This window comes from Stegodyphus dumicola, chromosome 2 (genome assembly GCF_044657685.1).
Source record: "Stegodyphus dumicola isolate Sdum_Otavi_A_Nest chromosome 2, ASM4465768v1".
NCBI lineage: Eukaryota > Metazoa > Arthropoda > Arachnida > Araneae > Eresidae > Stegodyphus > Stegodyphus dumicola.
In genome coordinates this window covers 149,151,646-149,167,960 of record NC_140769.1, presented here as the reverse complement: position 1 = coordinate 149,167,960, position 16,315 = coordinate 149,151,646, and the positions used below count along the sequence as shown (strand labels likewise).

Genomic DNA, 16,315 nt, shown 5'->3' with positions numbered 1-16,315 from the left:
AAAAATTATTAATAGAAATTTGTACAAAAGCATTAGTTAACATAAATTACAATATTTGGCAGTTGATTATTCGCAAAATATTTAAATTAAAAGCAAATTGATGGGAAAATTAAGCCCCTCTTGCAGAAAAATTTTTTCATTAATATGGTGTATGGTCACCTAGGGCAAGTTTGCACATCTGACATCTTGATTTCATAGACTTTACCAAAGTGTTGATGAAGTCTTGTAGAATTGTACGCCAATGATCTAAAAGTGGATTTGTCAGCTCTTGGAAGGTCCGTGGACGAATTCGGCGTGCTAAGGCATCCCACACATGCTCAAGTCGGGTGAGTAAAGTGGTCAATACATTTGAGTGATATCTTCTGTTTAAAAGTATTCTTACACCACATATACTCGACCAGGCCACAAATTTTCATCCATTAGCAAAACTTCTGGGCCAATAGCACTCTTAAACAGTCTAACTTGGGGTTCCAGTAGCTCATCAACATATCTACGAACGGTTACAGAATCTCCTTGAAAGATATGCTTGAAAGATTCCGATGCGGCCATTGGTCGTACGCATTAAGCCGCGGAAACGGTATATTTCACGGACAAGAGAAGGGAAGTTGTGTGTTCCTTTCTCATTCCAGATCAACACACGTCTAGAATCACTGTTTATACTACGTGTGGACTTCTCAGTAAACAATACTCGGGATCAGTCGTTTTGGCTCCACTGAACATGACGACGGTACCAGTTTAAACGGGCCCCTCTGGAAGATGGAGTGAATGGGACACAAACCATTGGTTTTCTTGCATACAGTCCAACCTCGTTAAGCCTTCGTGCAGCAGCAGAACGGCTAATTCGAGTTCCTATCGCAGCATGAATCTCTAAAACCAAATCCCTTGCAGTTTCTTCACGTGAACAAGGATATAAAACACTCTTCTGATGCACTTGTTGCTCTTGGTCGCCGTTGACCAAGGCTGTCTGTCAACCGATTCATTGCTTAAAAAAGCAGCTCCAGATTCAAATCTTTTGCGACTTCCATTTGTATTTGACTTCTCTCGATTATACCAATTTTTCGCCACTTTTGACCTTCACTTAAATGATGCTTTGAGCTATAACTATAGAATACTGATCACTCTCAGAAACCATATTCCATTTAAACAGTACAACAGACCGGAATTCCAACATGCATCCATTGCGCACCACATTGTCAGTCACCGAATTTGCATATTTCTGGCATTAACGTATGCGCGGAAATGCAATTTTGTATTCAATTGTATATAATTAATAGAGGCGTAGCTAAGGTTTTCAGCGCCCGGGGACACCTAAAGATTTTGCGCCCCTTTCTGTATTCCAAGAATGGAAAACATTTCATTCTGAAATGTATATCATCAATTTGCCGCCCCCTGGATGCTGCGCCCGGGGACGGATGTCCCCCTTGCCCCACCCTAGCTATGCCACTGTTAATTAACGTAAATAATTATAGCATTGGGCATTGCTTGCAACATTAACTTAGTAAGCATATTTTTTCCTCATTATCCTTTAATTTTGATAACCAGTGTATATGGTGCAGCACGAGTTCTGTAACAAAATTGGTCTTAGGGCTTCAAAAGCAAGACGCGTTAGAAGCGTACTTGTTCATACTTAACGTATTATTTAAGCTATTTTTACAGTTTAAATATTTTTGAACTCAGAATTGAAATATCTACAAGTGCATGTAAGAAATATATCTATATAAGAATAAAATGAATTTAAATATTTATAGAAATTTGCAACAATTAATATTTATTTACCTACCACAGAAATGTAATCTTATAAACATGTCTGTCCGGTCATGTACTTACAGAAAAATACTTGTGTGTATTCAGAAATATTCATGAGCATTCACTGATCCATCTATATAATGTAAAAGAAATGACAGACCTCCTGAGGAACAGGATAGCTTATTTGAATACGGGAAAGCATACTAGTCTTATCTGCTGAGGGGAAATGAGGACTTTCTAAAAAAAACTGGATCAAATTCATGTTTCAGATGTAAATACTGTGAAAACCTATCATGCAACCAGCGTTCGCATGGGTTCGAACTTGGGTGATACTACTAGTATTCAGTAGTCTTAATCATTCAGCCTGTGAAAGTCTCATAAAACCTCCAAAGTATAGGTGGAAAGAACTGAGCACCTTTGTCGCCTCATCCAAATTTCAGCCCTCTGTTTTAGTGAAATTCTTAGTAACATGTTTCGTCTGATATTATTTCTTTATGCCTCTTGTTTTCATAAAGAGACAAATTAGTCCTTAACAATTTAGAATCAGCCATAATTTAAGTTTTAGAAGCTAGAAGTCATTTCTGGCCAATCATCCAAGATATAGGTTTTAATGTGGCTTTGCATGCGATTCTCATGGACTATCTTATAAGACCTACAAAAAGCTTCCGAAATCTGTATTTATCTATCTTAAACTGCTCAGGTAGTTGAGCTGCATAAACATCGCATGTGATTGTGACACAGCAAGTCGCTTTTCAAAAGGTAGAACGGATCAGTCTAGGAATTTTGTACCGTTTTACATGTATTCTAATTACCTCTTTGCCTGCTCCCTTTTTCTCATTGACCTATGTTCATCACCTTTGCTTTCCTTTTCATAGTGGTGCAGTTTCCGAGATGAGATGTCTACTCCAAATCCTTTTGACATCTTCACCGTCCCTCTCTGTCTTCTGACATCTCGCGAAGACGGTACTACTCACGTATAAGAATTATTTGAAAAATAAATGAATTTTATTCATTGTAAATTCCCGAATTATTTAATTTACTATATTCTGTATGGTTGCTAAGGCAGGCTCCACAGATACACTACCTATCAATTCTTGCAGAATTGGACAGGCTGACTGCCAGTACATTGTGCATTTCGATGTCCGACGAAAAATGCTTTCCTTCTGGAACATCTATGTGTTTGGCTCACTACTGTCTTCAACCTGTACAGACTGATATTATATATCTGGTATCGATTTTACCTGCCTTCTAATGGACTCATAGATAATATCAACCGAAAACGCTTAAGATAGCACTTATCTGCATCATTCATTCTAACAGATGATTTTAATGACTCTTTGAGGAATCCTCTTTGAGGAAGTAAGGATAAGAACTTAAATATATAAACAGAGCTACTAAGTATGTCACTGCGTATGCCTCCATAATGATAGATAGCAAACCCATATCTACAAACTTAAAAGGCTACTTCACAGCACTGATCTGGTTATATGTACGCCATTACATGTATCATTTCATACATTTAGAATCTAGAGTGATCCATTCCCAATATTTGTGTCTTTTAAAGGAATATGAATGTTGGACATATTTAGAGTTCCAAGCTTTCTTTAAGAGTGAGAGACTTAAACTTGTTTCCCTCTCTAGCTTTTCTTACGAATGAAAAAGTAAGGTGTGTAAAAATAGATGATACTGTGAAGGCCGTTACTGATCTGTTGTCCAGGCGTTCAGAAACCACAAATCTGTATTCCTACGTCATCAGACAGACTTCCTAGATACATATCTAAAATCATAACAGAACCCTATGAAGAGAACTTAGTTAAGACATATAAGGGAAACCCTAGTCTCAGAATATTAGCAATTCCATGCTGAAGCATTCGTTGACTAAGTCTTTTATTAGTTTCCCTTCTTACTCTTTGTAATAGAGGTTGTAGCAGGGCATTTAATGTTTGGCATAGAGAAATCCAAACAACAAAACTTGGAAAAGTCAGAATTTCAATAATGTTCAGTTATATATTAAAAAATGCTTTTTACTATATTTGCCCATCAGCAGCCGAGCGGTAAAATCACTGAACACTGATAGTTCGGCCCGTGGTTCGAATCTTGGAGAATGGGCTGGCTGCATGGGTGTTTTCTTGATTTTCCCCATGTGTAACGTATATACGTGGCAGTTCCCTTTAAAGAGTCCTCCAAGAAGGCATCCCTCCCTTTAGTCAGATAGCCCTTGAATGTTTAGCTGCAATCAAACAAAACGAACGAAATCGCCAGAATTTTGCACTAACGAATCACCTACGCAAACTTCTGGGGGAGGATGGCATACTGCAGCCTTGATCATTATTTAGAAGAAAATGATAATACCTTTCCTAATCACAATGGTTTTCTAGAAAAGGAGATCAATACTGAAAATGTACTTCTGTTCAGAGCTATATTTTCTGCTTTTTTTAAGAGGAATCACTTGATGTCAATATTTTTGTGACAAAGAAAAAAGTGTATGAATTAGAGTTTTCTAAAATCTCTTCATTGTTGTTTGCAGAGACCTTCTAATTTTTAAACAAAAATTTCTCAAAGAACTGGTTGTTTCTCATAAAAACTGGTACTTTGTTGTTTTAAGTCATTAACTCTTTCCAAAATTTTTGGAGTGTTATGTTATGTAGGTTATTAAATTATCTGCAGTATCTGAAACCTTTTGGCTGACTGCCAATAACCATCAATATTTTTGATGAGCACTGCTGTTCTTTAGTTTAGTTTTAAAATCTGTTCAGTCCTTTTTTCACTGTCTTACACCGGTAAACTAGGTAGGCGTTCATCTCCACTGGCTGCCAATTCATAGGCCAGTAGTGATCTTCATGGGTACAGTATTCTTGGATTTAATTTTAAAAAGTATCTAAATTTACTGCAATATCACATATCAGGGATCTTTAACTTGTAGGTCTCTGGCGATGAACAACATTGGCAGGCATCCATGTTCTTCAATATAATTTTAATTAAAAATGCTATTTAAATTTAGTGCACTACTCTGTACTAGTGAATCTGTTAACAAGTGACAACCAAGCTTTAACTTTTTTTGGATCGAATGTTATAAATTATGTAGGGGCTACCTTTCTCATGGAAACAGCCTCACATTACCTGAAGATTTGGAACATCTATTCACAGACTACGTGGTTTGCTTCTAGCAGTCACTGCACCTAAGATACAAAAAGTTCTCTTTGATTTCAAAATTTTTTAGAAATCTGATAGTCCAGTGCTTAGTAACTACCATTCTTGGTACAAAATGCATCCATTCTGCATTCCTGCCTTTGGATCTCACGTCCAAAAAGTAACACAACTTTTATTATGCCTGAATAGAGGATCTAGAAATATCCCTCTGCACATATGAAACTTTTGAATTATTTCAAAATTTTATTAAAGATAACAGTCATGTTATTAACTGTAGCATCTTTATGAATACAAACAAGAATATAATAATTATATCCCAGTCTATACAAATGTTTCTAGGTTCCCTAATCACATCTGTTTGGCTGTTATGTATAATATAACATTACTTTAAATACCTTATATGGCATTGAACCTATGGTAACGTTTTTAAAAAGTACAAAATCTTTTTTATATATTAAGCTTGTTATGAAGCCACGGTTAATTTTTATACTCCATAAACACAACAACGTGGTTTAACATAGTAAAGTCTAAAATTTTTCTGTGGTTTTTTCAACAGTTCACAACAATTTTATTTATAAGTAGTAGTATTTTAAAACTGTACTTGGACGTATTCTTGTCTTTACTTACCAGTTTAGAAAATCTGGAAAATGTTTGGTATATATTTGATACTGTATAATGCATTTAATTTGCACCAATAAAACCAATTCTTATTTTTGTTTCGCTCATACCTTGCAAAGTTCATAGGATATGTTTCATGTTTTGTAGGTGTAATCTTTGGCATGAAAATACAGTTATATCTTGAACAGATCACTTCCACATACACAAATGATATACCATAACACAAAATATTCTGGTGAAATCCTACCTGAAATGATCTAAATTTTTGTGTCATGTTTCTCAGTATAAATCATACACACCAATACAGAACAGTATCTCGTATCTAAAAAATATTTTTTGGTTCCTTACGTATATCATTACAGTATTCATTTATGAAACCTCTCATTTTCTAAAAATGCAGGTTTTATTCCATATACTTCTGACACTTTGACGTTTTTAATCTGTAATAGTGCTTAACTAGACCCAATATTTAGAATTGCTTGTTGTAGGCTTTTTACACCCCTATTCTGCATATCACAATATTAGTTGCTGTTATAATCAGTCACATTTATTCATGCTGTGAGAGAAAAACAGCAGAGTTCAACATTGATGAAATAATTAACACTTAATTCCAAGAACCATTCCTACTATATTATGATACAAATTTAAGAGATTTATGAATGTGTTAGAATTGTAAAGTTTTCCGTTTAATGAAAACATTAGGAAATGTGACTTCAAATGGTTGCTACAGAATATTACAAGTTTGAATTTAACTGCGCACTTTTGCCCAATTCATGAACTATAGAACCTCATTATTTTGGTTTTAGCAAATTAATAATTAGATATCAGATTTTGGATACAGATTAGCATTAAGTTTTACTTTCTCAGGCATAGAGCATCTAAGAATAGAAATGATAATTAATTTAACTTCAAAATATACTCATGTGCATGAAAATAACTGTAACTGATGCAAAATGGGAGAAAACATGGTCTTTGTAAAAGCAGTGTTTGTTCTTTAGTTATGAATGTTTAAATCAAATCTGGATTTTATGTATATGCTATTATTATTAAATTTAAATGAAATACATGTATATGCTTAGAGCAAATATTCACTTATTTTTAATGTGTCAAACAATTTATGGATATTAAGAGTTCTGCAGAAAATTCAACTCTTTGAAACCATCCATGCAAATGGGAAACAAAGAAATTTCAGCAAGTACGTCTGTAATGACAGGAAATAATAATAGGCATTATCTAACTATTAAGTAATGATAAAACTTATTCTAGAATTAAAATTACAATATATTTAATTTCCTGAATGCTTTAATATAAGTCTGGCTACACTCTTCTATGCGAAAGACCACAAGCCCTTTGCCTGACACACAAACTTTTAAGCCTCCTTATTTTGCAATAAATAGTTAAAAATTAAAAAATGGGCTCTAACTTTAGCACTCATTTTTTATAATTATTATAAGACCAGTATATTCATCTTTTTGATTAGCAGCAAGTTCACTCGTATTTCTTTGTTTCTGAATGTTGAAAAATTAAAATATCTAATTATTGGTAACTCTTTTGCTATTGGAATGTGTGAAAGTTTAATTTGTATACAGCTTTACGTACTGAAACTTAACAAATATGCAAGTACTCTTATTAACCAGGAAAAAAAAAAGTGTCCACATTTTTAAGTGACTATAGTGTTTTTTAATCTTAATGAAAATCAATTGATATCATGGATGATGAAATAAAGAATGAAAATATATTTTATTTAAGAAGAAATTGGGATAATGTATTAGTCAATGTCTTGTAAGAAACACTACTTATATTATGCTTCATAGATATGACTAATTCCTAATATGTGGAGTAATTTTCAGTAAAAAATAATTCAACAATGGATAATTTTTTTCCAGACTTTATTCAGAATACATAATACAGTCAAAAGTCGTTAATCCGGACTCGTCGGGACTTCGGCGATTCCGGATAATCGATTTTTCCGGATTACAGATCATCAGTTTAAATCTCGTAAGATGGCATGCAGAAATTCTAAAATTAAAAAAATGAAACCGTAATTTATGAAATAAAGAACAATTATGATCTAAAGGGTATCAAAATTTGCAAAAAGAAAAAGCTTAATATTTATTTGTTTACTTTATTAAACATTTCTTTCAATGTAAGTTGTTTAAGTTTTGCTTCGTTTCATGTGATAATACTTTCTCTTTAATTCTATTAAACAGACATAATTTCTTGTTCAGTTACAAAGTTCCGCTGTTCAAGTCCTATAATTGCTGTATGGAGAACACCGACTAATTTGTGAATCGAAATTTTTCGTTTTCAATAACCTCTGTTACTTTCTTCGCTATCGGAAGCGAATTATAATGACGAGGAACTTGTTTTAAATCATATCAGAGACGGAGCATATCGAGATGAAATACTACATTTGGTAAGGAATTATAAGCCAAATAAAATAAAAACATCTGCGCTGAAGATAAGGATAGTGCTGACAGATCAACTTCCAATTCATTACGCGCCCGCCGCGGCGTTCCCCCCGCCGAGCAGCGTGAAATTGATAAACAGATTTCAGATTTCAAAACATACTTTCGCTTTAGATCCTTTACATATTAACAAATATATATCGGAAATTCTATTTGATATAATCGAAAGTTTAAGCTTACTTTTATAAAATTGCTCTTACAGTCTGCAAAAAATAATAAGCCGGATCCAATTCGAAAATTAAGGAACAACGCAATCATCAGCATTAACTCAAATAGATAATTAGATAATTTTAGCTTATACGTCCATTATACATAAAACGCGCACGCGAAAACGTATTCTGCACTTGCGCACACTCATATGCGCAGTCGTAAAAGGTCTTACGCTCACGCGTAAACGCCTATGCGCATGTGTCAACGCGGCGCATGCGCAGAAAGTTTTTAGTTTTGAGGTCCGGATTATAGATCATTCCGAATTATGGGTGTCCGAATTAACGACTTTTAACTGTAATTATTTTACATAGTTTTTATTCATCTTTTATTTCTGAAAATAAAGACATATCAGATAAAATTCCTTGAATAGAGTATAAATATTATTATTAAACCATATTACTCAAAAATTTATGAGTTTCAGTTTCAGAAAATTCTCCTGGCAGAGCCTGCTCTTGACTTACCACAGCTCATATTATCAGTTTGCAAAATATGTGAAGGACAAATTATTTTCCATTTAGTGCTAGTAGCAAATATTTTAGCTAAAACCTCACAGCATGTATGAATTAAAATTTGATACTCTTGCCCACATGATTTATTTTGTGGATCATAAAATTCAAAAACCATATCTGGAATATTTACTATTATTAATATCCAATGACAATTTAAATTTGCAGGGATAAAAAATAATTTCGCTGATTTCAATCTTGTTAGTAATGGATCTTTAATACAAAAATTTGGTTTAGGAATTTGTAAATTAGACTTAACAAAGGCAAAATCTTCATAACTGTTTAATATTTTAAATAAAAAAGCATCAATTATAGTATTATAGAGCCATCCTTTTCGAAAACATGAAGATACAGATTTAAACAAGTGTTCTTCTTCATTACTTATAAAAAGATCTATAGATTTTAACATATATGGTGTAATTTCAATATCATGTATTTTTAAACATGATTTGGTCAAATCTTTATTCATTCTAACATTTACTGAAAAGTTTTGCTCTGCTGATGATAAATTTATCTTTTCCTGTGTACAAGGTGGAACATTCTCAGTTAAAATATTATAAATAAATTTTCTAAATTGAAGGGTATCTAAAGGAAGATTTAAGGCTAATTTATTTACATGTTGAAATGCATAATAACAGATGAAGACCCCACAACTGCTTTCATCATTTTGTAAAGCATACGGTGGACACTGAATATCCCATGAACCGTTAATTTGTAACTCACTGTTAATTACATTAGACCATTTATTAGTTAAGTTTATGTATTTTGGATTGCTTGAATTTATTAACGAGTCATATAAATAAAAGGTATTTTTCTTTAAATCTGCTATGATCAGAACCCAATGAGAATCAATGCAAGCAGGAATGAATAAATATTTGAAAGATTTCAAAGAAACAGGAAAAACATTTCCAAGTGATAATGCATCAGATAAGATAAGCTGGGTAATCGAGGAATCAGCAAAAGTATATTTATCATCACTTTCTAAAATATTGTATAAAAATGCATTTATGATTACATCAAATAACCACCCCCTAACAAAATCTGTACAAACCGATTTTATAAAAAATTCTTCACTTTTACTGATATAAGAGTCTAAAGACTTTAAAGCAATACGATTGATACTATAGCAGCCAATTTGTAAAATTCTTTCAGAAATATCTTCGCTAGACTTTAATGGAAGGGAAAATGATTTATTTTGATCAACACTGGTTAAATCACATAGATATTTATCACTGTCATTTAAATCAAATGCTATGGCTTTAAATTTAATTTTCTTTTCCACACATTCATTTATTTCTGGGTCATCTACATTATCATTAAAATCTTGATTCTCATTCTGCTGATGTTTCTGTAATTTTCTCTTTTTAGAAGTTTTAAACAATTGTGGGTTAAGTTTTTTATTTGGTGCAACTGGACATGATGCACTTGAAACTGCTCTTGAATTTTCATTCGATTTTAAAATTCCTCTACATTCTGAAACTAATGAATTTAATGTTGTATGAACACACTTTAACATGACATTTTGGACTTTTGGTTGTCTTATTAATTGCAGTAATTCTTCTACAAGCTTTTCACATGCATTTACTCTCTGTTCAATACTTTGTGGATTGTAATGATCAACAGAATATACATTTATTGATTTCATACTTTCATTGCATTTCTGATTCGATTCAAGATTAATCCCTGAGGGATTAAACACACAATCATTTTGTCTATTAAGGAATGAATGCACTTTATGTATATGTTTGCACAGCAATTTATCTAAGCAATTGCAGTGATACAAGTGACTACACAATGAGACACATGATACCTTAGGGCATCTATAAAAGCAAAAATCCTGACACGGACAAATTTCAAAAAGACGCTGCACAGTATATATTTTATTTTTTGTCTGAGAACAAACAGTCCAAGAAGTATCAGAGCATTTATTTACATCACTGTCCCTAATTTTTAGTCCTCTCTGATGCCTACTTAAACAAGAAATGGAATTTCCGGGAGATACATTAGTGTATAATTTATAGGTATGATTTAAATATTTATCTTTCTCAATTGTCAGAAGTGTAGAAATAAAAATGTTAAAATATCTAATCGTCTATTATGTCTCCGCTTAAAATAAACAGTTTTCAACTGATTGTGAAAAGATTCACAGTACATGTTAGTATCAGTAAATGCATGTGGAAAGTTCCGATAACACAAAGCCCATTCTTCTAATCTATTTTATAATTTTCAGAAAAATATTCAATAAAATCTCTACTTTTCCTAGAATAGTCATTCAAAAACTTAGTTATTTGATCATGAAAAGTGATCTGGTTTCTTTCATGTAATATTTTTGTTAATTCTCCTAGCACTTTTTGTCGCACTTCCTTATCTACCACTTTAGAATTTAGTTGCCGGAACCAACTTTGGCGTACGTGCCACGAACATAAAAGATGCTTAACATCTTGACCAAAAACCTTTGAAAATGCAGGATATGTAACTTTGTCATCATCTGTCATTACACAGTTTACATATAAATTTGGTACACGACACTTTAAACTATTAAATAAACAATAAAGAGTGTCAGCATCTAGAAAATTAGTAATAAAATGAGCAACTGGATAGCCACAACCAAATTCATCAGGTACTATAAGATTAAGAAGGTAAAAATCATACTGGTTAGTCTTATGTGTAGAATCGATACATAAAATCTCTGTACAACCTTTTATCATCATTTCTTTCTGTTCACGCATCTGAAGACCAAGAGCAAATGATACTTTATGATTTGGATGATTATCTAGATCAGTTGGACCGTACAAAGTTGAATTATTCCGAGGCTTATATAATAACACAGGATTGTATGCTTCACATTTTAAAGTTTCAATGATTGAATTAACAGAAACTGCATCACTACTTGGACGCAATGAATTGTTTAAATATCTAGAATAAGCAGAAATAGTTTTACGGGAGACAAAGCTTTCCTTTACAGGGAAATTATTTCTATTCTCGCGATTTCCTGATCCATCTTGTAAGATATCCCTTATTTTTTGTGGAGGCACAGATAAACGTAAATTTGCTTTTATCAAACACCGTGTACTTTGTTTCAATGGCTGATATTTACAATTTTCAAACTTTTGCTCATGATTATGTTTAGGAAAGTAAAAAACAGAGATTTTATTCATTTCTTCACAAGCCCATATTCTGACCGGACAATATACACTTTTTGAAATTGTACCTTTTTTCATTTTTACGACTAGTTTTTTTTTTTTTTTTTTTTCAAAATCAGAATAATCTTGCGTGGTAAACTGACAACAATTATAATGATAAGTTTTAGAATTTTTCGTTACTTTAGAAAACTTTCTGAATGAAGTAAATGTCGAGGTTCCTTCCAGTTCTAGCCAATCTTGAAAATAACTCATTGTTTCAAATGAATATTCTTTTAAGTTATTTAAATTATGTTCATCTGCTAAATGCTTATTAAAATTTAAAACATATGTAAAAGACTTATGGCAATCAGGTATGAAGCATACATACAATTTATTAACTTCTGTGCAAAATTTCTTATGTTTAAAAAATGATAATTTGCAAGGATAACATTTATCACAATTTAGACATTTCCGAGGGTAAACAGATGAAAAATTTTGTTTTAAATCAGGTACTTGTTTATTTGAAAATTTGTTTTTGTGGTTATAAAATGAATTCTTTGATTTATAAGTTTTCAAGCATATTTCACATTTACGAAGATAAGCCACTTCTATTTTATCACTAATACATTCTTTGGTTTCTAATTTTTTAGCACTCAATACATTATCAATGTTTATAAGAATATTACTCTGAGGAGAAGTTATTGAAAGTTTAAAATTTTCAGTTTCAAGTTTTTCTTTGCAATTTTTTTATGATTATTAAAAGAATTTTTAGTTTTATAGATTTTTTTACAAATATCACATTTTCTAGGATAAAGCGATGGTGCATTACAGTCACCCCCTCCAGTCAGAATAGGACACATAGACTTATTTTTCCTCACTTGACAATTACTTTCACTGCTTTCTACATGATCTTTTAGTAAACAAAATTTATTAAAGTGAAAGAAACTTAGGCCTGAAATACAAGAAGTGCTTTTTCTGGTCATAGAAATGTTCTTTTGCTGGAAAGCATAACTAGAGGCAAAGTCAGAGTAAAAATAATCTTTTGTTGTACACAATTTAGGTTGTGAAATATCAAAATTTGTTGAATCATTTTTTAAACTCCCTTTGCCACTAACAAAAGCACAATACAATGGATAACAATCACTGAAAGAAACAGCACTTGCCTGCTGTACACTACAACCAGCAGCAGTGACTGCATTCTTTAGTGATGATCCCATGTAGGACATTACACTTCTTAGGCGCAAAACAGCGGAAGCAGCATTCTTCAGATGCAAACCGCCACTAACAGTCAAATCACTCCTTGGACACAAACCATCACCAAAAGCACGAATTGGTTTCTTCTGAAAACTAGCAATTGGGACAGTAGTGTTTGTAGAAGAATTAACAGTGGAACTAGCACTGCTCCTCAGAAAACGGCCAGAACCATGGACTGCAACACGCCTGGAGGAGTCAACATCAGCAAGGATATCATTTCTATGACAGGGGCTGGGAGTGACGTTATTCCTTGAATGCAAACCAGAAGCAGCATTCTTCGGATGACAGCCAGTACCACGGACACCAACAAGTCTAGAATGACAGCCAACACCGGGAATGACATTCTCAGGACTTAGGCCAGGGGTAGCAATGTTCCTTGGACGCAAATCAGAACCAGAACGAGGGACGGCAGCATTCCTTGGACGTGAACCAAAACCATTGACATACTTAAAATGAGAACCAACACTACATATGGCAACATTTCTAGGATGACATCTAGGTTTAGTCCCATTCCTTACATGCAAACCAGAACCAGTTCTATGGACAGAAACGTTCCTTGGGCGAGATCCACCACCATGGCCAGCAATGCAAAGAGACCGAGAGCTAGCATCTGGGTTGGCAACGTTTTTCGGATGTGAGCCAGGGATGGTATCATTTTGCAAATGCAAACTAAAACCATTTGTGCGGTTAACAGCATTCTTTGAATGAGAGTCACCACCATGGACAACACATTTAAAACGAGATCCAGCACCAGAAATAGCAACCCTCTTCAGCCGAGAGCCAGAAGCAACCTTAGCAGCATTTCTCAAATCAGAATTAGCCTTCTTAGTAGCATCTACAGCACAACCATGCTTTAAAACAGTTGAATAGAGAGAATAAGAAAGGCTTGCAGAAACAAAAGAATCACTCAGAGGTGGAAAGTCCAATGTAGTAAATGAAACACAAGGCAATACAAAAGGACTTACCTTTGTAGAAACTGGCTTTGAAGTCAAAACAATATTGATATTATCCAGGAAAACTGCCGCAAGTTTCTTGTTCCCCAGACGGTTTAGATGTAATCCATCCCTAGCCAATAACTTAGCTCCAAAATGATGAGACGACCTGCAAATAAAAAACGCTTCTCGATTTTGGCAGTACTTTTCAAGTTGAGAATTAATTTCTACAATATTTCTATTAATTACTTGTAAACGGTTCAAAGCTGCTACTCGCTGATTTAAAGTTGTGAAAAAATCTTCACCACGTGGTAGGATATCTGAAATGATAACATTGATATTCGAGTTCAAACGTTTAATATCCTTAAAGAGGCAATCGTACTTTTTAAGAATATCTTCAACACTGTCATTCGAATTGTTGGTACCAACATGTACCAAAATCAAATGGTATCGATTGTCCAAAAAGGATATTTTACGTCTTAACCTTTCTATCGTAGCACCAGGAAAAGAATGTAAATCTACTTCATAATTCAGAAGATTCGCCGGTAAATATTCATCCAAATATTTAACCATTGAATCTCCAATTATAAGTAATTTCATCTTTTTTGGTTGCATATCGGAAAAACAAGCAACTACAAATCGAAACATAAATCAATAATTATATATGCTGTAAATAAAATGCAACTATAAATTAAATGAAAATCAAACACTAATCATAAATATAACAAAATACAAATAATTATTAATAGAAAAAAGGAAGATAAATAGCTGAAGTAAAGCGAGAAAAATGGCGCAAAAAATACACACCTCACACCCGCTAATTAACACGTGAACTAAATTAGCGCAAATTCTTGACCTCGCGGAAAAATTTACGGGAAAAAAATAACGCCAAATGCTCGCCAAGCCTTGTTGCCAACGGAAATATCAAAGGTACATATCCGGTGATGACGTAGAACACACTTCCGGGTTCCGATTTGCGGATTTCTGTAAAACTCGACTACATTATACCCCATATGTGGACACATGTTCACCAACGATTCACTACTAGAGCTAGAGCAAACCGCATGTATTCGTTACTGAGTAACGGGTATATGGGTTGACTCGAAGTACCGATTCGGTACTCACAAATTCATTTAGTTATTCGCATCTATTCGTTACTCGCATCTGTCGTACGTTGCGGTTTATTCGAATACGAATGATGCGGTTTCTACGCGAATACGAATGATGCTGTTTCTATGCGAATACGAATGATGCGGTCGCTGTTCGAATACGAATGATACAGTTGCGTCACAATGCGCTCATATTTTTCATTGATAAATTTGAATTTTTTTGGGCATCGGGCAAATTCCTGTTTACATAATGTATTTTAGTTGAAATATTATTTAGTTGATATTTAAGAAGATGAGCAATTTTGATAGCGTGAAGTGTTATTTTGTATTTGCTTTTTACATTAAGATTTATGTTTGCAATTTGAAAATTTAGATGATTATTGATTTTTTTTTCTTGAGCGTGCCATAGTGAGATTTTATTGATTTGAAATATTTATATACTGCACTTAGGTATGGTTTATATAAGAATATGCAGGTTAATATAGGTTCTTTACTTCCTTGTATCAAATAAAATGGTAGTAATTATTGTAATCGAGAAAACATTTGGGTATCATATTTCAACGGAAATATCTATTTTTTACGATTACGGAATCCACGTGAACATTTTTTTTCGGGTGACGTCTGTACGCACAAACACAATGAAGGACTCTTTTTTTTTTTTTTTTTTTTCTTCCAAAAACGGATTGTTAAATGTAATAACATTTACTCTGAGCCTGATACTTATAACTAATGATTATGAAGAGACATAATCATATATGACTAATGATTATGAAGTTGATACTTGAAAGGGATTTTTTTCGTTATGTGTAAGTACGTACGTATGCATTTTGCATAACTGAAAAACGATTAGTTGTAGAACGTTGAAATTTTGTATATGGGACCGTTATAACAATTAGATGTGCACCTCCCTTTTTATTGCAATCGGTAATACTACCAAACGTAAATATGTATATATATATATATATATTTTAAATAAATTATAATTAAATGTAAAGTACATATATATATATGCCTTAATAATTAATAATTAAAGTACAATATATATTTAAATTTAAACAAATTTAAATTCTTAACAAATACGTGTAAAAGCAAAAATGTAAAAAAGCAAATTTAAATTCTAAAGAAAGGAAAAAAGCCAAAATAATTTAAAATAATTTAAAAATATGCAAACATGTAAAAGATTTAATTCTCGAACTAATC

The 16,315-nt window shown here is 32.9% G+C and overlaps 1 protein-coding gene across 5 annotated transcripts in view; it reads right to left on the bottom strand.

Annotated features, from left to right (window-relative positions):
* LOC118191590 (uncharacterized) overlaps positions 1-14,858 on the bottom strand; it is a 92,262-nt gene extending 77,404 nt beyond the window's left edge. The window contains exon 1 of one of the 5 annotated variants that reach the window (XM_085811243.1): positions 14,040-14,858. In XM_085811243.1, coding sequence (XP_085667369.1) covers positions 14,040-14,654 — 615 coding nt within the window. In that variant the 5' untranslated portion in view covers positions 14,655-14,858. The remainder of the gene's footprint in view (positions 1-14,039) is intronic. The other 4 variants (XM_085811241.1, XM_085811244.1, XM_085811242.1 and 1 more) reach the window with 4 other exon arrangements.
* Positions 14,859-16,315: the final 1,457 nt, after the last annotated feature.